This window comes from Herpailurus yagouaroundi, unplaced genomic scaffold, assembly GCF_014898765.1.
Source record: "Herpailurus yagouaroundi ecotype Mexico unplaced genomic scaffold, PumYag 141, whole genome shotgun sequence".
Lineage (NCBI taxonomy): Eukaryota > Metazoa > Chordata > Mammalia > Carnivora > Felidae > Herpailurus > Herpailurus yagouaroundi.
Genome location: NW_024412396.1, coordinates 63,511,657 through 63,535,795, shown reverse-complemented (window position 1 = coordinate 63,535,795; position 24,139 = coordinate 63,511,657). Strand labels below are relative to the sequence as shown.

At 41.8% G+C, this 24,139-nt stretch overlaps 1 protein-coding gene across 11 annotated transcripts in view; it reads left to right on the top strand.

The window, feature by feature from the left end:
- Positions 1 to 23,748, top strand: part of RPS6KA5 (ribosomal protein S6 kinase A5) — a 182,455-nt gene extending 158,707 nt beyond the window's left edge. For 6 of the 11 annotated variants that reach the window (XM_040478005.1, XM_040478007.1, XM_040478009.1 and 3 more), the window contains 5 exons: positions 2,622 to 2,792; positions 6,343 to 6,534; positions 14,199 to 14,358; positions 16,164 to 16,327; positions 17,826 to 19,662. In XM_040478005.1, coding sequence (XP_040333939.1) covers positions 2,622 to 2,792; positions 6,343 to 6,534; positions 14,199 to 14,358; positions 16,164 to 16,327; positions 17,826 to 18,065 — 927 coding nt within the window. In that variant the 3' untranslated portion in view covers positions 18,066 to 19,662. Of the gene's footprint in view, positions 1 to 2,621; positions 2,793 to 6,342; positions 6,535 to 14,198; positions 14,359 to 16,163; positions 16,328 to 17,825; positions 19,663 to 21,879; positions 22,124 to 22,998 lie in introns of those variants that run through there. The other 5 variants (XR_005791137.1, XR_005791136.1, XM_040478006.1 and 2 more) reach the window with 5 other exon arrangements.
- Positions 23,749 to 24,139: the final 391 nt, after the last annotated feature.

Sequence of the window (24,139 nt, the reverse complement as noted above, 5' to 3'; positions counted from 1 at the left end):
CCAGACTCCACATGCGCGATTCAGTCCTTATATAAGGTAACTCCACCAGGTGGGAAAACTGAAACTCTGAGAAGTTAAGTAACAGGATCTCACAGCTTGTAAGTGGTAACGCCGGGCCCTGAACCCAAGCAGTCCGACTGCAGAACAAGCTTTTAATTACTCTGCTCTGCTGCCTTAGGGGAGGCAGCAACATGGCCCGGTTCTCCCAGCAGGTGAGCGAGCACCCAAAAATAACATCGTCATCTCCTTTCTCTTTGGCTCTCGTAGTCAGAAAAGGCAGGTCTTTGAGAGGAGGACTTGGAGGAGCTGCTCTCCGTGCTCCTACTGCGGCCACCTCATGGGGCCACCTGACTGCAGTGGAGGTAGTGAGTCCCCCATCCACTGGAGGTGCCTAAAAGGAGCCCGGACAGTCTCCTCTGAAGATGATTCACATAACAAGTCAAGGGACTGGTGGATGACCTTCGACACCCCCCTCTGGTGTTTGCACTTGGGCCCAGCTCCATCCCAGCTCTTATGTTCTGGCGGATGTCAGATCTCAGGAACTGCATCCCTCCCTTGTTACTTATGCCACAGGTTAAATTTATTGTTTGCTATTTTTATATTAAAGAGTTACTGAATGTGAGTTGTCTCACGATGTGACCTTGTATCTACTAGTACAAATATATAATCATTCTGCTGCCCAGCTGTTGATACCTGGGGTGATTTCTTTCCATGTTGGTGACACAGTGGCCTAGATCATCCCCAAGTACACACAGTCTTCTCTTCCACGGAGGGGTGAAATTGATTAGGGTGGGTCTTCAGCCTCTGGGTGTGCAGCATATAGTTCACTTCGTGTGCGATGATTTGTATTCGTTTCCTATAGCTGCTGTAACAAATTACCACATACCTTCACACTGCCAATTTATAATCTCGCAGTCTGGAGATCAGAAGGTCAAAATCAGTCTCACTGGTATAACGTCTGGGTGTTGGCAGGGCTGGTGCCTTCTGGAGGCTCCAAGGGACAATCCATTTGCTGGCCTTTTTTAGCTTCTGGACACTGTCCACCTTCCTTGGCTCGTGACCCTTCTGTATATCTCTCCAATCTCTTGTTTCCATAGTCCCATCCCATACTGTTGGCTCTGATGGATAATTTAGACAGTCCTCCCAGCTCAAGATCCTTAATCACGTCCACAAAATCCCTTTGCCATATCAGGTAACATCCACAGGTTCTGGGGATTAGGACACGGACATCTCTGGAAGGCCGTTAGTCAACTGTCTCATAAACATTTTCTCACTGTTATCTACATTTTATTGGCAAGGGTCCTAAAGTTATAGAGGTTAAGTAGCATCCCCAAGGTCATAAGTAAGTAGCAGAAGCAGCATTCAGATCCAGGGTTGGTTCTAAAACCTATCTTTAAAAAAATGTTTTAATGTTTATTCATTTATTTTGAGAGAGAGAGATAGAGAGCAGGGGAGGGGCAGAGAAAGAGGGAGACAGAATCCCAAGCAGGCTCCACACCATCAGTGCGGAGCCAAATGCGGGGCTGAAACCCACGAACCATGAGCTCATGACCTAAGCCCAAATCGAGAGTTGGACACTTAACCGACTGAGCCACCCGGGCAGCCCTAAAGTCCATCTTTTAAACCATTCCATTGTTTGTTAGTCACTGGCAGATGTTTGTAACAGACCTTCAGTGTTGACCTGGTTTGTCATATGTAGAAACTCAAATTAGCTTGATCTCTGGTAGGCTGGAAGCAATTCTCTTATTAAAAATGTTCTCCTTTTAAAATTCGCCCAGTTTGTACAGGATAATTATGAAGCTTTTTCTTTCGGGGAGGATTTTGCTAATTTGAAAAGAAACATATTTGTCAAGTGATGTTGGTTCTGTAATGCATAGCACCTGAATCTGGTGATTGGCTATCTTTCTTTAAACAACATGCTTGTGTTCATTTGAGAGCTGATACAGTTCCTTTGCTTTTCAGTTGCTCCTGAGTTATTTTCTTTATGGACATCTGTGCAAAGCATAGTAAATAAATAACTTTTTAAACTCTTTAAGATAATGCCATTGGTATCCAAAGCAATTATTTAAAAAAAAAAAAAAGGCAGTGAGTTATGGGTATTTGCCGTGGGTATTAACAAGGAACCCTGAAACTAATCTGTTGAGGTCTGACAGGAGGTTCAAAGTGGCATCATGAAACACCTTTTTGAAAAGATAAATTTGCTATTCATTGGGTGTGTCAGTCCTCCCGTGGGCAGTTGCCCATTCTCTGTCATTAATCTTCTATATTATTTAAAGCAGACGATTTCACATTATTGTCAGCACCAGGTCACACTTTGAAAAGAAAGCTATGTAAACTTGATCAAGAGGGTTGGAATGGCATTCAAATGAAAGAATTAGTCAAGGAAAGGATATATAAAGATTTCACTGCAGTACTTGAAATTTTCCATTACCAAAATAGAATTCTAAAAAAGCCACATTACCCTTCGATTCTTTCCTCTAAAATATTACGGACTGCTGTTGATTATTTTACCAAGGGATTCTCTAAATGCATTGGCGATAGTTAATAGTCAAGGAATGTTTCATACATAAATACACTTCTCTTCATGAAAGCCCTCCACATTAATCTTTTTTCTTCTCTAGCTTCACACATTTCTGGTGATGGAACTTCTGAACGGGGGAGAGCTGTTTGAACGTATTAAGAAAAAGAAGCACTTCAGTGAGACTGAAGCCAGCTACATCATGCGGAAGCTCGTTTCAGCTGTAAGCCACATGCATGATGTCGGCGTGGTGCACAGAGACCTGAAACCCGAGGTATAAAGTGACGTGCTCTCTCGTGTAACTCAGCCTCGCCTCATTACCGAATATCCCCCCGAGTATGTGTGGGCTTTTCTTGTTTTGTTTTTAGGGCTTCCTGCTAAATAGATACTTGCAGATATCCTGTTTCTGGGATTTTTTTTCTCTTTTCTATTTTAGTCTAAAATAAATTTGTCTTTTTTTTTTTTTTTTTTTTTTTTTGCCAGCAGATCATCTTGAGGTTATATTTGTAAGTGTGAGAGCCTTTTATGGAAGAAATACTTTATGCAACAGTTGTGGGCTAAAAATAGCTATGGAAATTTTTGTAGCAGAAAATAATATCCCTCCTATATGTGTACCATTTTAGAGGTTTATTTTTTTAATGATGTATTTTGAAAGCTTGTTTCTCATTTTTGTAATCAAATTGATTAGCTCATGAATAGGAATGTATAGAATTCTGTTCTAAGTACTTAAACATAAAGAATTGTCTTGATTTAATTAGCCATACCATCCTTATATGTCTTTGCTCATGTACTGTCTTTATAGAATTGTGTAGCCATGCAAAAGTAGCAGCTTTTTATATATTTCTTCTGTCAAAAGGTTAGTAAAGAAGGTTCTAACTCTAGAATGTCCCTTTGTAGTATCAAAAATATGAAAATCCCCCCCTTTTAGGAAGTCATCAAAATAATAATGAAAATTGAAAAACAAAACCCAGTGATTTATAAAAGGACAACAGTGACTCATCCTTTACCATATGCAAAATTATACATATTTCCTCTTTAAAATAGATTCATTTGTAATTACCACATGTTGATAAAGCATTTTCAAATATTCTTAAAATAATAATTTATTTGGAGTCTGTTTTTTGTGTTAGACCACAAAAGACTATGTCTCCGAAAGCACCGGTTTTTTTTGTTTTTGTTTTTGTTTTTTGCCTTTTTAAGTATCTTGGATCATTGGTAGGAAGAGGGTGTTTTAAAAATGGAATTCTGTGCATCCAAGTGTAATCAACTGATTCTAAAGCACATAAACTTCTGTCCCTGGACTTCCTATTACTGTTATCCATATTACTAGTAATTAATCAAAAGTGAACTGTGTTTCATGAACTTGCAACTGTGGTAGCTCTCCCTCTGCTTCCTTCCTCCGAGTTCTCACTCTCCTACAGAACGCCCACTGACAGTATGGTGCTCTGTACATTGGAGATTAGCAATCTATTTTTAAATGCAAAAGCACACCACTTAAATGTTTTCTTGATAGACAAGGAACAAGCATGTAATTTTTTTAATTGAAGAGATCTGTTCCATGACTGTATAGAATTCATTTTCACATGTTTTATTCTTTGATAACCGGCCATCTGTCATCCCATGAGTCTCAAATGATGCAACTGTCCTTTCCAACAGAATTTAAATTTGCCTTCCCATCTTACCGATACAAAGATACTTGTAGCTTCGTTCTTCTTGTTACCAACCTTTTCTTTCAAGTAGCCGTTTGAAATGAAGACATGTCAGATGAGTTAGGACATTCTACTACATTTATAGTCCTAAATCAACATAGATTCTGGAGAAATGAAAATGTGCCTTCGTACTAACATCTTCGTAATAAAATGACCTTCACTTTGACTTTTAAATGGCAGAGTATGTTACTCCCAGGCCCAAAGTGTAATCCCTTTCCCACTGATGTCGTATTTTAAGACCTGATGGTGTATCTTTTGGTCAATATTAATGTGGCATTTGCTTTCGGCATGGGCAAGCTCCTAAATTCTAGGTGAGAGGCAGATAAACTTAGAAGCTAGCTGACATTCTTAGTGGACTGCTTTGTGCTTTTCAAACCGGTCCCCATCCTGAGAGATGAGAGACCAGTGACATCAGATGAGTTTCAGGGTGGAGCTTGAGAGGAGGCTGAAAGGCGGCTGCTTCCTGCCACTCCCGCCCATGCGCACCCAGCCCCATCGGGAGAGCCGAGAGGGGGAGCGCCCCCTCTCCTTCATTTCAAGAACTGCGGTTAAGGAAGTCCTCGCAGAGAATAAACGGAAACCACCTCCCAAGACTTGGCAGGCTCCGTGCGGACGGGGGCCAGGTGTGCCCCACGGTCCTCTGTACAGATCACAGTGCTTGCGCCGCAGAGGAGCTCACAAGTCATTCGCTGAAAGACTTGCCCGGAGCTATGGCGTGTGAACCCCAGCTGGGCTTCAGTTTTTATCCACATTTTAATTCCATCACACGTTCAGGATCAAGCATCCTAGGGTAGAAAATTTAAGAAAACTTTTTAGTCGTTTTGCTTTTCTTTCCCCCCACTTTATCCATTTTTAACTTTTGGGTGGAAGGTGTAGAAGATGTTTTCTTCTTTGTATGAATGAAGCCTTCTGTGATGTCTTTTATTTTAGCGGGAATAATATTAACGAAAAAAAAAATGATGTTCCAGATCTGAGGAATAATTTAATGAACATAAAGACATAACAGGTTTCGTCAGCGTGTCTGAAGACAGTATAATCAGATTCGCTTACTGTGGCTACTAGCTTGATAGACTAATAAAAGTGATGCTCGTGCCTCAGTACAGTTAGCATTTATTAAACATGTGATAAACACGAAAACAGTACAGTAAAAGCTTAGTGACTGAGAAGGCTTGGCAGATGAGGGATTCAAGAGAACAATGTTGTGTGCATAATTGAGGAATAATATCCATAAGCATCCAAAAAATGTTTAAGTCTTAGCTGTTTTGGAGAAAATATTCTGAAATGTAATGTATGTCTTTACCATGTCTTCTTTAATTTGTTTTTATTTCTTAAAGGTTTTTGTTTTTTTTTTTTTTAATTTATTTAAGCAATCTCTACATGCAGTGTGGGGCTTGGACTCACGACCCCAAGGTCAAGAGTCACACACTCTTCCAACTGAGCCAGCCAGTTGGAAGCCAGCCTACCGTGTCTTCTTTAATAAGCTATACTGGATACAACTATTTTATTTATGACTTTATTCAGTGGGCAGATATTTACCAAAGCACCTACTATATGAGTGCAGCAGGTTTGGGGAATAGAGTCATAAATAAGGTGGACACATAGTCCCCGCCCTTAGGGAATTATGGACTCATGAGGAAGAAGACAGTGGACTAATAATGCCGAGATGCTAAGTGCCAGAAAGGAAAAGCAAATATGCTAGGAGAAAATAGAAAAAGTCCTAACTTCAGTGCGGTGGCACGTTTGGGGGGGTGGGGGGGTGAGGGCGGTATCTCTAAGCAAGCAGTAGGGGCACGTGGGCCTGGTCGGTACCGAGGTTGGTGGAGGGGGTAGAGGACAAACGCCATCCGAAAAATGTAGACAAAGGCTCTGACACAGGAAGAGGCGTGGTGCAATCGAAAAATGTTTCATAAGACACTGTAAAATTGAAATAATATAAACAAGCATAAGCCAGAGAAGAACAGTACAGTGTCGTCCAGCTCCCCGACCCTCTCCATCAGACCTCTCTCCGTGTCCGAATCCCGTATCAGCATAGAGATAGACAATGTTATGTACATGGTGTCACCAAGTCCCAGGACATTGTCACGGGAGACTAATTTATGTGTTTGTATCTTGCAGAATTTATTGTTCACTGACGAAAACGACAATTTGGAAATTAAAGTAATCGATTTTGGGTTTGCGCGCTTAAAGCCGCCTGATAACCAGCCTCTCAAGACACCCTGCTTCACCCTGCACTATGCCGCCCCGGAGCTCTTGAACCATAATGGCTACGACGAGTCCTGTGACCTCTGGAGCCTGGGCGTCATTTTGGTGAGTTCATTTCATTAGAGCCGTTAAACCTAGTCAGTTCCTGGATGGCCTCTTACCTATCTCTTCCTACTGTTTTTCTTAAAGTTGCCGGGGATATTGACAAATTGGTTTCTTTTCGGCACAACCAAGTAAAGGTCTGACCAAAGGCTATTTCCCTTTTTTAAAATTTACATCGGAGACAATGTAGGAATTTTTATTTTGGTTTATTTTGAAATATTTAAGGTATTGCGTTTTATATGCATAAGAATTTATATAGTATTTTTTTTAAAGACGCAATAGTATATTCTCAAAAGATGCATATCAGATATAATATGAAAATAACAAAGTGATTTATTAATAGAAAAACGTTAAAAAATATATTCCCCATGGGGGAGGGGAAGGAAAAAAAAAAAAGAGGTTAGAGTGGGAGAGAGCCAAAGCATAAGAGACTCTTAAAAACTGAGAATAAACTGAGGGTTGATGGGGGGTGGGAGGGAGGGGAAGGTGGGTGATGGGTATTGAGGAGGGCACCTTTTGGGATGAGCACTGGGTGTTGTATGGAAACCAATTTGACAATAAATTTCATATATCGAAAAAAAATAAAAATAAAAAAAATAAAAAAACTTAAAAAAAAATAAAAAATAAATGAAATAAGTAAAAAATAAAAAATATGTTCCGTGAGGGGGCACCCGGATGGCTCATTTGGTTAAGCATCCTAGTTTCGGCTCAGGTCATGATCTCATGGTTTGTGAGTTTGAGCCCCATATCTGGCTCTGCCCTGGTGGCACAGAGCCTGCTTAGGGTTCTCTCTCTCCCTCTCTGCCCTTCCCCTACTCTCTCACATGCACACCTGCATGCCCCCTCTCTCAAAATAAATAGATAAATACATATATACATATATATATGTATATGTGTATATATACACACACACACATACATACATATATATAAGCTTATATATATATATATATACATACACATATACACACATATATATATATTCTGAGATTTTCAGACTAAAAATGTAATGAAAGACAGTGATTTAGGGTAAGTTAACAAATTAATGGATAAAGCGGGAAATATTTATGGTTAACTTATAGTAATCGTGGTAAACATGCTTTTCACAAAATGACCTGGGCTGCTGTGATCAGAAACAGAACATTAAGCTAGAAAAATAATCTTGGCATGTTTCTTCTCAAAATAGCTTTACTTTTTCTGCATGTAACTTGTAATGCATAATCTTAGGGAGAAATTTTCGGACAATACAGAAAGAGTAGAGGAACGAGCAGACTCACTCATGACATTGTGTGGAGGTGATGTGCGTGAGCTCCCCCTCTTCTAGCCCACTGCCTGCCGCCACCATATTCCGTGTGCTTTCTGGCTTTCTGCTTCTTTGTTTTGCTTCTTTGTTTACGTGTACAGCTGTTTGGGTTTTTTAGCAAATGAGCTTATATTATACGTGTAGTTTGAGCCTCCAAACTTCATTTAACTTTTTCTTTATAATGAGCAGTTAGCATTTTCCAGTTTTTCACTACTTACAAACTACACAAATGACTATTTTTTAATAGATGTGGCTGCATTTGTCTCATTTCCCTGGAATAAACTCCTACGAGAAGGGCACGCACATCTTTATTTTGACATCTATGCCTCAAATTCCTTCTAGAAGGTTTACCAGATCATGTTCCATCAACTGTATGTGAATACATCGGATACTATCAATTTCAATCTGAAATTATTTTCTACTGTTGTAATTTGCATACATTTCTTTGATGAATATTCAGTTTTGAGCATCTTTTCATGTATTTGGACACTTGTATTTTCTTTTTTATGAATTGCTGTTTATGAGCTTTGCCCATTTTAAAGCTCTGTGAAGGACTTTAATCCTTTGTCTGCCATTGATAGTGGAGATGTTTTTATTCTGATTTTGTCATTTGAAAACTTTGTTTATAGTATCATGGGATTTTCACTTCTGTTTCAGGGTTTAAATGGAGAATTTTTTTATTTCTCTGTAGTAAGACATCAGTCTTTTCCTTTATGACGTGTTTTTAAAAAATTTTTTTAATGTTTATTTATTTTTGAGAGAGACAGAGACAGAGCATGAGCAGGGGAGGGGCAGGGAGAGAGGGAGACACAGAATCTGAAGCAGGCTCCAGGCTCTGACCTGTCAGCACAGAGCCCAATGCTGGGCTTGAACTCACAGACCTCAAGATCATGACCTGGCCCGAAGTAGGACGCTTAACTGACTGAGCCACCCAGGCCCCCCTGTGACATGTGGTTTTGATGTCAGATTGTCACACACCCCTACCCCAACCCAAGATTATAAAAATATTCTCCCAAATTTCCCTCCAGAATTATATTTTATTTTTATACTTAAATCTGCACTCCATCTGGGATTTATTTTGGTGTCGATTCTCCCACAGTGGCTAACCAGTTGTCCCTGCAGGATGGTTCCTCTTTTATTTTTAAGCTTTATATGGTTTTTATTTCAGCAATTTTAACTCATCATTTATAATTTTCAAATGAAAATATTTATGAATAAGGTTTTTTCAATAAAATTAAACAACGAACTGCTATAGATTTGAGAGTTTTGTTTAAGGGCTTAAACTGATTACATTTTCATTAACATTCTCCGAAAAAATTAGTCTAAATAAAGGGGAGCTTTCCAATTTTAGTAATAATATAAAAGTACCCCTTGTGAAAGAGCCTTTACTTTAAATACAGGTCAGTTTTAATCATCATGCTTTTTAAAGTTTTACAAAAAAGGCTTAGAGATGTGGACAAGTGTTTTAGAGCTTCCGAATGCCACATCCATGGAAATAGCTGTGTGTCACAGCACGGATGGAAGCCATGCTTCTCTCTAGATCTACTTGTCAAGTTTCTAAGACAAGCAAGGGGCAAAGAACAGCTTACATGATGCCACAGGAGTACAGTCACAATATCCAAACTATGGGCCGTTCTACAGGACAAACAACCCAGTTTCTCCCAGAAAAAAGAAAAGAGCCTGAGACCCTACAGATTAAAAGACACTTAGGAAACAATATTTACACTTACTTCAATTCTGATTCAAGCAAATTCTAATTTTAATGCTATTTATTAGGTTCAAACTCTAAGTCATCCAGATATAATTATTATAGATACATATGACTTATATAACACAGATGGAGAAATTTGGATATTGATTGGGTACTGAATGATATAAAGGAATTACTGCTAATTTTTTTTAGATGTGATAATGGTGTTGTTGTGGTTTTTAAAAGATCTTTGCCGTTTAGAGATACACAATGAAATACGTATGCAGAATGTTAGTATACACCTTAAACTGTGAAAAAAAAAACACAAAAAACCCAGAGTGCTTTGTGAACTTTTCTACATGAATAAATGCATATCTTCAGAGGATCTAGATACAAAGCCTCAGTTATTCCATCACAAGCACAAAGTTTATTTGGAGTCTCCTGATTTGCCTTAGAAATCTGTGGCCCTTGGGGTGCCTGGCTGGCTCAGTCAGAAGAGCATGTGACTCTTAATCTCGGGGTTGTGGGTTTGAGCCCCACTGGGTGTAGAGATTACTTAAAGATAACATCTTTAAAAAAATAACAAAATAAAATCTTAAAAAAAAAGAAAGGAAATCTATGGCCTTTTTGTATGTTATATCTAATAAACATGAATGTAGCTATTATAGTTTGAAAATAATTTATATTACCCCCATTGAGTAAAACAAATACTCCAGGCAGCTGCATCATGTAGTATCATATGGCATGATTACAACCCCCGTCTACCTCATAGATATGCAATCCCTGTCAGAAACCTACAGGACTTTGGGATGCCTGGGTGGCTCTGTCAGTTAAGCATCTGACATCGACTCAGGTCATGATCTCGTGGTTTGTGGGCTCGAGCCCCACGTCGGGCTCTGTGCTGACAGCTCAGAGCCTGGAGCCTGGATTCTGTGTCTCCCTCTCTCTCTGCCCCTCCCCTGCTCTCACACACACACACACACACACACACACACACACACACAATCTCTCTCTCTCAAAAATAAATATTAAAAAAATTTTTTAAACAAACATACGGGACTTTAATTAAAATAGAGCTTACACGGTGTCTTAGCTTGGTGCTGCCATAACAAAATACCACTGATTAGGTGGCTTAAGCAACAGAAATATATTTTCTCACAGACTGGATGCTGGGAATTCCAATACCAAGATGCCAGCAGTGCTGGTGGCTGGTGAGGATTTTGTCCTTGAGTCGTAAACAGCCACCTGCTCTCTGTATCCTCACATGGCCTCTCCTCAGTGTGTATGCTTAGAGAGAGAGCATGAGCAAGCTCTCTGGTGTTTCTTTTTATAAGGACACTAATCCTATTGGATCAGGACCCCGCCCATATGACCTCATTTAACTTTAATTACCTCCATAAAGGCCCTGTCTCTAAATACAGGCGCGTTGGGGGTTGGGTCTTCAACGTATTAATTCTGGAGGCAGACAAACATTCAGTCCATAACACACAGTATTTACATGGGCTAGGATCATATGCTACCCCACGGGTACATTTAACATACCTGTGGGGTGACAGCTAATTCCATTTAAAACATAATCCTCCACTCACAGAATCAGATATGGGGGATCCAGCACCAATGGATCAGCCAGTGGTTCAACACCATCCTCAGGGACAGAGCCCCAACCCCACGGGGTATTGTCCTGAGCAGCTGCCTTCACTGAGTTTTTCACGCTCTAGCAGGCCACCTATCGAGCAGTCTCAATTTCCTTTCTTCCTCCATAGAGGAGGGAAATCCTAGAGAACCCCTCCTCAATGAGGCCATTGGCTTGAACTGAGGAAGAAGTGCTGGTGCAACAGAGATAGGTGGCACGCACCTGTGAATGTAACTTGCTCATGCCTTCTGGACTTCCTAGGATTGATTCTAAGTGTGCTGTGTCCACAGTACATTGGATCGCTGCTCGGGCTTTGTGAATCAGTGCTGATCATAGTATAAGATGCACTGCTTTTGGTATCCCTTCTATAGGCATTCATAGTCTACTAGGAACCAGTAGCGTCCAGGAGATGCTTTTCAGAGAGTAGTTCTCTGCCATGGAAGGCATGACCCCACACAGAATCCTTCAGGTCTGCTCTACAACTCCTCTGTTGCAGTTGCCAGAGACTCCACACAGCATTCTTCCCTTTCGCAGATACCTCTAACACAATCGAGTCAACCAAATCCTATGGCCTAGGTAGCAGGACGGCTTGTGTTTCAGCTAGGACCTGCCGCAGAGCCCTCTTGCCTCTGGGCCCCACTTGGAACTGGTAGCCTTCCAGGTCACTTGATAAATGGATTGGAGCAGGATTCTCAAGTGCAATGTACGCTGTCGCCAAAATCCAAGGAAGCCCACTGAGTCCTGCACCTCTTTCTTAGTGGGACAAGGTACAGCAATTTATCTTTCAGGGGAAATGTCTCTATGCCCCTAACCATTGGAGCTCTAAAGTCTTTACCAATGTGATAGTCCCCTGAACGTTTATGGAGTTCATCTCCGTCCCTCTGACGTTTATGTGCTTATAAGGCATTTGGGATACCTGCTAGTTCCTGCTCACCAGGTCTCACTTAATGAAGACATCAGTATAGAGAGCCAGCATGGGATTCTTGAGAATGTCGAGATGATCAAGGTCCTAACAGACTATATTATAACAGAGCAGGAGAGGTCACACAGCTCTTGGGCAAGACAGTGAATGCTATCCTTGGTATGTGAAGACCTACTGCTTTGATCCTTCCTATTGACAGAGATCAAGAACGATCTGTTGACCAGATCAATAGGTGCTTGTCGATGCCAGCACCATATTGACTTGTACCGCATTCAGCATGGCAGCTGATCCCTGCAGTTCCTTTGGTGTGTACACTGTTCCCTGTTCTCAATTCTTCCCGCTCAGGAATGTAATTGTGTCTTCACTTCTGCTTTAGACTCTGCTCTCTGGGGAATCCATGCTGAAGTGTTGGAGCCTCCAGTGATCTAGAAAGCAGACCTTTAGGAAGGGGCTGTAAGGTCGCCTGACTCACTGTTCTGATTCCCCACCTTCCATTGAGAAAATGGGGTCCCTGCTGCCTTCCAGCCAGAGAAAGAGGAGGAAGAACGGAGTGAAGCCTGGTATATTAGTGAGCAGGCTCCCGCTGTTATCACGTGCAATGGGTTGTGTGATCCTGTTACATTTGTTGTGTAGATGAAGAAAAAGTCTAAGAGAGGTTAACTAACATACCCAAGCTAGTAAACTAAAAAGCTAGAAAACAGAAGCTAGTAAGCAAAAAAGCAGTTGTTGGAAACCAGGTCTGTCTGACGCTAAAGCTCATTTTCCCCTCCTACCGCCTATCTTCTCTCGGGAGTAACTATGACAGATGGCGGAGGCCCTCGTTACACACCCTGGAAAGTTACACCGAAGGGTGGGTGGGCCTCTGCCAGCTCAGAAAAGAAAATGGCCTTCTGAGGGGACCGAGTAGCTTGTGCGCAGTCCAGGAGGCCTAGGAACTATCGGTGCAGAATAGGGGGTGGGAATACAGCTACTGCAGAGGCTGAGCCCAGGAGGGAAGACGAGGCTGGAGCTTGAAAGGTGCCCGGTGAATGTCGGGAAGCCAGTGTAGGAGTCTGAAGAGGGAAACTTCGGGAAAAGATGTCGGCTGTGTGAATGTTGCCGGTGTGCAGGAAGGATGAAGGAAAGAAGATTTAGGGAGGTTTCTGGTTTTCTTAGATTGTTCTGGCATTGTTCTTCAGGTGTCCTAGCATTTCCCTCCTTAGAACAAGGATCTTCCGGGGCACCTGGGTGGCTCAGTAAGTTAAGCATCTGACTTTGGCTCAGGTCATGATCTCACAGTATGAGTTTGAGCCCCTCATTGAGTTCTGTGCTGACAGCTCAGAGCCTGGAGCCTGCTTCAGATTCTGTGTTTCCCCTCTGTCTCTGCCCCTCCCCCGTTGATTCTCTCTCTCTCTCTCTCTCTCTCTCTCTCTCTCTCTCTCTCAAAAATAAATAAAAACATTAAAATTGAAGAAAGAAAGAAAAGAAAGAAAGAAAGAAAGAAAGAAAGAAAGAAAGAAAGAAAGAAAGAAAGAAAGAAAGAAAAAAGAAAGAAAGAAAATGTCCTAGGGAAAAGATGTGTGGAATTGAATAGAAAAAAATAGCTATTGGGGTACCTGGGTGATTCAGTAGGTTAAGGGTCATGAAGTCATGATCTCACAGTCATGAGATCGAGCCCTGCTTTGGGCTCAGCACTGAGCATGGAGCCTGCTTGGGATCTCTCTCTGCCTCTCTTTCTGCCCTCCTCCACTTATTCTCTCTCTCTCTCTCTCTCTTTCTCTCAAAATAAATGCATAAACTAAAAACAATTGCATTAAAAAATAGCTGTTGAGGCATTCTGCTCCCTCTCAATTCTCTGTTAACACGAATACTATTTTTTCAGAAGCAGCCGGATTATCCTTGTTTTGTTTTTCTTGCTCTTTAAATCTTGGTATCATAATAAGCCGGCTCACTTTATTTACAAGGCTTTGAAATGTGTTTGTTGCTTCAGTGATAGAAATCTACATAATCTTCTAAATCCGGTAAGGCTAGTTATTGTATTTGGTAAACTATGCTGATGAAGTTAGTAGTGAGATTACTGGAGTGGCTTTGACAATGACTTTGGCAGACATTCTGTTCTGTTCCCTTTTTTTCTTGATAGTATACAATGTTGTCAGGGCAAGTCCCATTCCAATCTCACGACAAAAGTTTGACATGTACCAGTGCAGTGGAGATCATGAAGAAAATTAAAAAGGGAGACTTCTCCTTTGAAGGAGAAGCCTGGAAGAATGTATCCCAAGAAGCTAAAGATTTGATCCAAGGTAAGAATCTGATGCAATTTTACATTTTGTATGATGTGTAGTGGTTAAAGTGGAATCATACTCATTGTGCATATATTTATTTGTTAATTACTCATAGAGCTTACATGTGTTCTAAAAGGTTTCCAGGTTAGTCTACTGAACCTTTTTTTTTTTTAATTTTTTAAAATATTTATTTTTGAGAGAGAGACAGAGCGTGAGCCAGGGAGGGGCAGCGAAAGAGGGAGACACCAGAATCCGAAGCAGGTTCTGAGCTCCAGGTTCTGAGCTGTCACTACAGAGCCGGACTCAGGGCCAGAACTCACAAACCACAAGATCATGACCTGGGCAGAAGTCCACCACTTAACTGACTGAGCCAGCCAGGCGCCCCGGCCTTATTTTTTTTCTTATCAGAACTCTGTCCCTTAGTAGTCTTACCCACATGCACAGGGTCCACAGTGTCTCAATCTAACACCTCCAAAACGAACTGACACTATTTTACTATCCTTTCCCCCCAAATATGCCTCTTCCCATCCCCCTCTTGCACTGCCAAGCAGCCAAATTACCAAGACAGAAACCTGGACATCACCGTACGTCCCGCACCTTCCTTACCTTTCGCAGCCACTCAGTGCTGCAGGTTCAGTGTCTCTCCTCACCACCTCCTGCGGTTCACATGGCCGCCCTCGGGTCTTGCCATCCTTCCTCTCCTGAGATCCCACGCCATCCTTTCAGCCTGTCTCACTTCCTCTGACTTTACCTGTCCGTTATCGACCAGCAGAGCGACCTTCCTCGTATCCAGACGTGCTCATGCCTCTCTTCTGTTAAAAATCCTTCAGAGAGTCCCTGTTAGCTTCAGGTCAGACTCCTATATGGGAGCATTTGAGATTCAAAGTCCTTGGTGACCTGGCCCTGCCTGCCTATTCTTCCTGTTACCATTACTCTGCCTTTGAATTCTTCAAATGTGCCGGCCCTCAGATTCCTGTGTGACTTTACTCTGGTGCTTTGTAATTCCTGGGGCATCCCTCTTTGTTGAGCCCACCTGTACCCATTCCCCCAGGACTCATCTTCTGGAAGCCTTCCAGGGTGCTCCCACTCTCTGGTCAGAGCCCCTCCCTTGGGCGGCTAACACACTGTGCCTGGGGATTTTGCTATTGCGCTCGTCGCCTGATGCTGTCCTAGTTGGTTTTGTCTGTACATCAACTCAGAGCTCCTCTTTGTGTCTCCATCTCCATATCTCCCCTGCCTTACGGCACTTACTGACTTGTACAAGATGTTTGTACACAAGGGGCGCCTGGGCGGCTCAGCCAGTGAAGCGTCCGACTCTTGATTTGGGCTCAGGTCATGATCTCACAGTTCACGCCATGGAGCCCCACGTCAGGCTCTGAGCTGACAGTGCAGAACCTGCTTGGGATTCTCTCTCTTCCTCTCTTTTTGCCCCTCCCCCCTTCATGAGCGCACACGTGCACGCTCCCTCTCTCTCAAAATAAATAAATAAACATTAAAAAAAGAATTGCTTGTACACAAATGAAGTACATCTAAGTGCTCTTTGTTCCCTTGGAGCTTCCCATTCGCCAGTGGGCGTCTTTATGTTGGGTGCTAATTTTCTCCTGATCAAGAAGCCAGTTAGCCTACAGCAGACATAGGCTATTGTAGGCCTTATCATCAATTAGCACCCAGCATTTACTAGGAGATTTAAATGTATATGAAAATGTAATTACCTTAGTAGGAGTTTGAAGCCTTATAGAAACCATTGTGTCATGTGAACCTCATTGAGATTTATGTCTGAAGCAACAAATCATAAAATAAAAATATCTCAATTATTCCCATAGGACTTCTCACAGTCGATCCAAATAAAAGGCTTAAAATGTCAGGCTTGAGACACAATGAATGGCTTCAAGATGGCAGTCAGCTGTCCTCAAATCCTCTGATGACTCCAGACATTCTAGGATCTTCAGGGGCTGCTGTGCAAACCTGTGTGAAAGCCACCTTCCACGTAAGGCCCTGGGCTCTGCACACATAGGGCGGGTTTGAATCATGACCTCAGAGACACATGCTTAGTGGTACATTGAAAATAATGCGGTTGTTTTTTTTTAAGTTTAGGTATGTTCTTATAAATCCCTTCGTGATATAAACACATGGATTAACACAAAGTGTGTGGGGCATCAGAGTCACTGCTGACCCACAAGCACTCATATGACATTTAGAATGAGCTTGTGAGATGGGGCAGTCGTGTGACATTTGAGTAGTGCAAAGTTTTCGGGAGATCATGAAAACAATAGGCTTCATATTGGAATTTTTCTCTCTCAAATAAGCTGAATCATTTTCTTTGAAAGCCATAAATAAATATTAGGAGCGAAGGCACATGTGAAAGTCTGTTCACTTAACAACCATTGACACATCACATATCCTCGAGGCTGCGGGGGACGTGTTGTCAGAGTACACGCATTTGTACCAAGCAGCTGCTAATGCTTTAAGATAATCGCATAAGGAATAGGTGAGTTCCGGAGAAGTACAATTACCTCTGAAGGGACCATCTTGAGAGAGGAAAAAGGACAGTTTCTTCTTCAGCGGCAGACGTGGATCAAAAATTAACGAACGAGGATACCATTGAGGTGCGCAGGGAGTGACTGCGAAGGTTGTAGCAGATGGTCGCCCATCTTCCCGGTGGTATTTGAGGCAAAGTGATCAGTAGTAGCCCCAGTGACACCCAAGCTGGAGACCAAGAAAAGTAGGGACAGGCTGCTGGGAAGAGTAACCAGGCCGAGGCATGTGGCGCCGAGCCTTTCTGTGTAGATGAAGTGTCCAAGATCCACCCGGATTACCCCGACTTGGAAGTGGAGAGCAGGGGCCCGTAATGGATCAGGTCTGCTCTGTATTGGGGTTTTGTGGTCAGAATTTATTTTATTTTATTTTATTTTATTTTATTTTATTCTATTCTATTTTATTCTTATAAGTTTATTTATTTATCTATTTTGAGAAAGAGAGACAGACATGGGAGGGGGAGAGAGAGAGAGAGAGAATGAGAGAGAATCCCAAGCAGGCTCATCACTGTCAGTACAGAGCCCCATGCGGGGCTCGGACCCAACAACCATAAGATCATGACCTAAGCCGATGCTTAACCACCTGAGCCACCCAGGCGCCCCTGTGGTTGGATTTAAATCTCAGACGCAGGACCAGTAAAAGTAATGGGGGTTGGAGGGGGGGTGGTTAGTGTTTTTTACTGAGAGGTAGCGCTGACCTCGTCAAAAGATTGAGGAAGAATCAGGACTCCTGAGCAGCCTGGCTGGTTTGATTTACACGGAGCCCTGGGGACTCTTCCCCTGAGCTTGTGCGTCCTGCCAGGAGGTTGGCAAGTACCGGTTTTAAGGACTTTGTTCCCAAAACAACTTGGAGCCGTGGTTGCCAACCGAAAGTTGTCTTCTAGAAGTCAGACGTGCCGGAAAGCGTCAGCCCCTTTGCCTTCACAGAGGCTCCCTCTCTTTCTCCCCTAGGCCTTTAACAAATACAAGAGAGAGGGGTTTTGCCTGCAGAATGTCGATAAGGCCCCTCTGGCCAAGAGAAGGAAAATGAAGAAAACCAGCACCAGCACAGAGACGCGCAGCAGCTCGAGCGAAAGCTCCCACTCGTCCTCCTCCCAGTCCCACGGGAAGACCACCCCGACGAAGACACTGCAGCCCGGCCACCCCGCTGACGGCAGCAACCCGGACACCCTCTCCCACTTCTCGGACTGAGCGCGGGCGGGCGGAGGGCAGGACTGTCGCCGCCGACGACCCATCGCACCCGCGTGCCCTCAGCCTGTGCCTGAGGTGACGTCGTGCGCTTTTAAAAACGTGCCCCGTTGGTCTTCGCGGAACCTGCCTCTTAGGGAGTTGTTTTCAGGCAAACCCAACTGGTTGCCCGTGTCCAAAAAGCACTGCACGGAGAATGTTACTGTGAACAGAGCACACGTTTTACTGTTGAGTGACCTGGCGTGACGCCAACAGGACTGTTCCTGAAAGAGCAGGGGTGTCTGTAAACCTACTTAGGGGCGGGTCAGGTTCGAGCTGCTTACAAAACGAGTCTCGGGTGTTCCAGACGTCCGCCCGCAGGAGTCACACGTATGGTGATGATGATGCCTTTTGCTTTGCCTCGGGGACCGTGTGGCCTTTTAAGAGATGGGCCCCCGCGGAGCAGTGCAGAGATTGTGTAGTGAATTTGATGCGTGGCGTTCGCTCATTTCCTGAGAGAGGGTTTTAACTTATTGTCTTTGTTTTATGGTTGCCTACGATGGTAACCTGTTGTTATGAGTCCTTTTCTAAAAAGTAAAAGAAAAAAAAAAAAGATACAGGAACGTAAGGTCCCATACTCTGTATTGGGGACCCGTCTGACATGCATGCTAAGCTACGTACGGTTTTAATTTCGCACTGCTCTTTCCTGGCAGGTTGTTTTAATGGTTATTGCCGAATATTGAGGTACACGTCTCTGTTTTAGGTAATACTGCACTTTGTAAAAGACTATGGATAAAGCAAACTATTTTATAAAGTGCACCGTTTAAAGCACATGTGCTGCATTTTTGCCCGTTTTTCCATCATCCGCTTTAAATTTGTCCTCACGTCCCCCTTCTACCTTGTCTGTGACAAGCGGAATGGGCATAATCAGGATCCACTTAGGCACTGATGCGAAGAAAATCTAAAGGAAAATTCTATGAAACACTGTGCTTCACATCTGTGTACTGCGTTGTGCTGCAGCGAGGCATGCCCTCCCGGAGTCGGATATTATGTACATACTATTTTAGAATCATGACTCTGACTTGTCTTGAAATTTTTCTGTTAAATTTTAAATGCAGAGAGCATATTTTATAAACTTCCACAGAGCCCTTTTGTTGCTCCAAAGTTCTGAATTCCTACAGAAAGCAAGTACTATGTGATGGAGACCTTTCACCAAAAGATTGCTTCCTTTTCAAATACAATGAATTCATTCCCTATGCAAAAAGAAAAAAAAAAAGATAGGATTTGTACGTTGTATTTTCTTTTAAAGCCATCACAGGAAATGTCAGGACTGAGAAAAGTGATCTTGGCTGTGTTTACAAGAATCATGCTTAAAAAGATAATGCCCAACATGTTTATTTTATAATTTTTGTTAGTGATAATCTCTTGAGCATTGGTTTGGAATTTGGGCATGATATTTATTTATTCCTTTCTTGATAATAGCAGCATTAATTTCAAACAGTTACGAATACTAAAAATATTGCACTCTATGTAATAGTAGTATATTTATTACTAAAGCAATGTACATATTAATAGCACAGGCAAAAAATGGCAAATATTAAAATATTTTCAAAATACTGTATCACTCTGTTCACATTTTTGTCCGTGAAGGTTATTGGAAATGACTTTTTAGACTTTTTAGCGGCCCAAATGGCTATATAATTCTCAGGAGTCCATGAAACTTTTGTGCTCCTAGCTTTCAGTCATTCCTGGTAATGATGGGAAATCTTACATGAATTATTACCACCATATAGCTAATTCACAAAATGTGATTTCCTCAGGCACAGAATTATAATAACCAAGAAAATGTCCGTTTGTATCTATAGTTATGTTAAATAGATTTGGAAATGTCCAAGTTAGCTCTTCAGGTCATTTTTTTTTAACTGTGCATCCTAGTAGAAAATACTACTTGCAGAGTATAAACTAAACAGACTTTGTTGCTAATGGAAAACGATCCAGAAAAATGGTCAGTGTAATGATTGAAGATGCCATTGACTCCTGGATGTTGAAATTGAGGGGTTTCATTTTCGTTTATTTTCATTGCCTCTTCTTCAGAAGGACTTGACAGAAAATGAAATGGGTAAAAAGGCAGAGTAAGAAGAGGAAGGAAGGAGCACCTAATCCATCGCAATGAGGGTCTCTGAATAATCTAGAATGGGCTTTTGAAAAGACCTAAAAGCACTCGGGGTGGTGCCCCATGTCAAATACCTTCATCCCCACCCTACTTATGAATTCCAGAAAGACAGCCTCTGATGCTAAGTTTGCAGTGGTTACACTGCGTGCAAACCGTCACCGCCCAGTGACTTGTATTCTAAAATTCACAACACTTTCACTTAGTCACATCAGAAGTAAACTAAGAAATATTTTATATGAAAATACTTCATATGAACTCTTTCTTAGTATTAGGAGTAGAGTAGAAGTAGATCCAAAAAAGCCCCCAATATATAAATACATTAATTTCTCTTTATAATATTAATTTTGGAGATAAGGCAAAATCACCCCTTCCTTTTTCCCTTATTGATTTTATTGCATGTCGTTTTCATACCATCATAGACCCTGATTCAAATATTTTGTAACTGTATATGGCTAATGGAGACGCAAGAATAAGAAAAGGAAAGTAGTAGAGGAAATAAATTTTAAAAGACCCATTTCTTCTAACTGCTCTGCCAGATCCTGTGGCTGACTGAGTTAAATTAGCTATTTTGAAATTCATTAATTCTTCCAAACCTCTATAAAATAATAAGTCAATGAGCCACTGGAACAAAAAATCAAGCCTCCTGAGTTCATTTCAAACATGCTTGTTTGTGTTAGAGTTGCAGATTCATTTACCTGTGAAAAGCTGCTTTTTCATTTTTTTATATTGCTACTGATTTCTTAAAAAAACTGTGTAAAGGGCTACATTTAAAATGTAAGTTTGGGGCACCTGGATGGCTCAGCCAGTTAAGTGTCCCAACTTCGGCTCAGGTCATGATACCAGGTTTTATGGGTTCGAGCCCCACATAGGGCTCTGTGCTGACAGCTCAGAGCCTGGAGCCTGCTTCAGATTCTGTGTCTCCCTCTCTCTCTGACCCTCCCCCGTTCATGCTATGTCTCTCTCTGTCTCAAAAATAAATAAACGTTAAAAAAAAAAAAAGTTTTTTTTAAATAAAAAAAGACAAGGAAATGTAAGTTAAATATGAACCCAATGCTATAGCTTTGTTTTCCTGCTTGTAGGTAGATGGGGAAATCGTCATTTCTCTTGTTTCCTTTGTTTAAAATCCAGGAAGGTTGACGAACATGACATTCTTAACGACGGTTTTATTTTTGACTTTCTATGGGGCTGGTCACGCAAAATGTGCACTGTCGTGTTGAAATATATGTGACAATTATCCTCATGAAAGACCTTCTGGTTGTGTAGACCTTAGATCATTCATAACAGTTTATTTTAGGCGCTGTAGTGCTAGCCTATTTGCTGAAGTTATAAACACCGGTAAAAGGAGAGATTAAGTGTACAATAATTCTCATTCTCCTGATGAGTAAGAAGGGAAATACAGAGGGTGCCACATTACATGTAAAGGTAACGCTTTAGTACTGAAGTTTTGAAAAATATCCCTAAGAACTTTACCGCATGAATTTTTAAAAAGAAGAAGAGGAAGGCACATTCGAACATACTTAGAAAAATTTTTGAAAGACTGGCATTTTAACGGATAGCAGGTGTACTTCTGTCTCAAGGGGTATGTATGCATCCTTGGGTGTGGAATTGAAAACTTGCCGAAAATAAGCTACAGTAATCCACGTAATTATGTAAATTCTTCCACAGTCTTCATAAAGATAAGAATTCGTCTTCCTAGAAAGTAAGTGGGATATAAAAAGATGAGAAACATTGTTGTTCTTCTGTGTGAACGATTAAGGGGGACAGTGGTGTCACACAACTCAGACGAATGCCATTCCGCCCATCGCCATCTGTGGTGTCTTCACGGACTGCAGCGACTGTACTTTCTCTTGCTTTCCAAAGGTACGACCGCACATGTGAGCGTTTCCCTACACTGATACTTTACTCCCCCCTTCTTAACACACCCATGTGTTGACTAATGTTTATGGATTGTGATTAACATCAGAGAAATCCTTGACGGGGGCAGAGAAGGGAACATTTGGGGATGAAAGGGCTGTAGGAAAAGGGAAATACTGGCCCTGTGGGAAAATGAGCAGCTTTACATCTCGGAGGTACAAACAATTGCTATGAACATGGACAGAGGGTGACTTTACAAAAAGGCCATTTCAGTAGCCATGTGTATAAATCTCTTTTAATCATTGTATCTACTGGGTCGGTAGGTGAACTTATTGAGCATGTCTCTACAGGCTTTGTAAGATGGTTATTTTTTGCTAGGAGGCCCATGTGATTGCTTTCTCCTCTCCTTCCCTGTTCCCTCTCCAGCTGCTCCTACTGCTTTCTGCCATGGAGACCATTGACGTTCCGTGGCCAAAGAGACCAGTCCAAATGGAGCACTAAGGGTACATGTAGGTAGCGATCATATTCTTTAAAAATTTTAGGGGCACCTGGGTGATTCACTCGGTTAAGTGCCCGACTTTAGCTCAGGTCGTGATCTCCCAGTTCGTGAGTTCGAGCCCTGCCTTGGGCTCTGTGTTGACGACTCCAAGCCTGGAGCCTGGTCGGGATTCTGTGACTCCCTCTCTCTCTCTCTCTGTCTGCTCCTCCCCTGCTCACATTCTGTCTCTCTGTCTCTCAAAAATAAATAAACATTAATTTTTTTTTCTAATTTTAATGCAGTATAGCATATAAAGTGCACAGATCTTAAGTGGACAGCTCCGTGAACGTTAACTTATGTATGTACCCTCCTAACCATCACCTCAATCAAGACAAGGCTCCCACTCCATACTCAAACTTAACTACTGTTCCTCTGGCTTCGGTCTCCCATAGACTTGTTTGCCTGCCCTTGTGTCTGGTTGGGTCTGATGATGATCGTTATCTGCGAAATTCAACTACGTCGGTGCATGCAGCCATAACAATAGTGGCTCTTTTTCATTGCTGTGTATTATTCCATCAGATGAGTGTATCCCCATTTATTTATCCATTCTAATGTTGATAGACATTCGGGTTCATAATTTTTAGCTTTTCTGCCTAAAGCTGTCACGAACATTCCCGTGCGTAACTTGTGGTGGATATGTATATTCATTCCCTTGGGTTTATACATAAGGATGAAACTTACGGAATCATCGGATGGATGCATATTTAGCTTAAAGATGTTGCCAAATCGTTTGCAACAGCTGTCGCACCGGTCTACACTCCCACCAGCAGCGTGTCAGTGGCGAAGTTGTCTTTCCTCGTGGTTTCAGGCATTCTGGCAAGGGTGGATTCTGTTGTAGTTTTAATTTGCATTTTCCCTGAGAAGCAGTGACAAGTAGAGCACCCTTTTGTATCTTTATTAGCCATTTGGACATTCTCGCTTGTGGAGCACCTACTCAAGTCACTTAACAAGTTCCAGTTATTCGCTTGTCTGTCTTTTTCCTATTGGTTGGCAGGGGCTCTTTATATTTTATTGGTATGAAGTTTTTGTCTGATGCGTTGTTATAAATCTCTTCTCTTTGGTTTGCTTTTTCACTTTCCAATTGATGTCCTTTGATGACCAGAAAGTTCTAATTTTTGTGAAGTGCAGTATACCCGTTTTTTATGGTTAGTGATTTTTGTGTCCTGTTTCACAAATCTTTGCCCCAAGATTCTTATTCTTCTAAAAGCTTTATTTTATCATTCACATTAGATCTGTGATCCATCTAGCACTGGTATTTGTGCATGGTGTGAGATACTACAAAGTTTACTTATTCCATGAGTGTTCACTTGACCTAGTACAGGGTCTTGAAAATCTCAGTGCATTGCAGTTGTAATTTTTATAGTCTTCCCATCTGGTAATGTAAGATCTCTAACTTTGATATTCTTCCGGATAGTCTCGGCTATTTTTTTTTTTAATTTTTTTTCAACGTTTATTTATTTTTGGGACAGAGAGAGACAGAGCATGAACAGGGGAGGGGCAGAGAGAGAGGGAGACACAGAATCGGAAACAGGC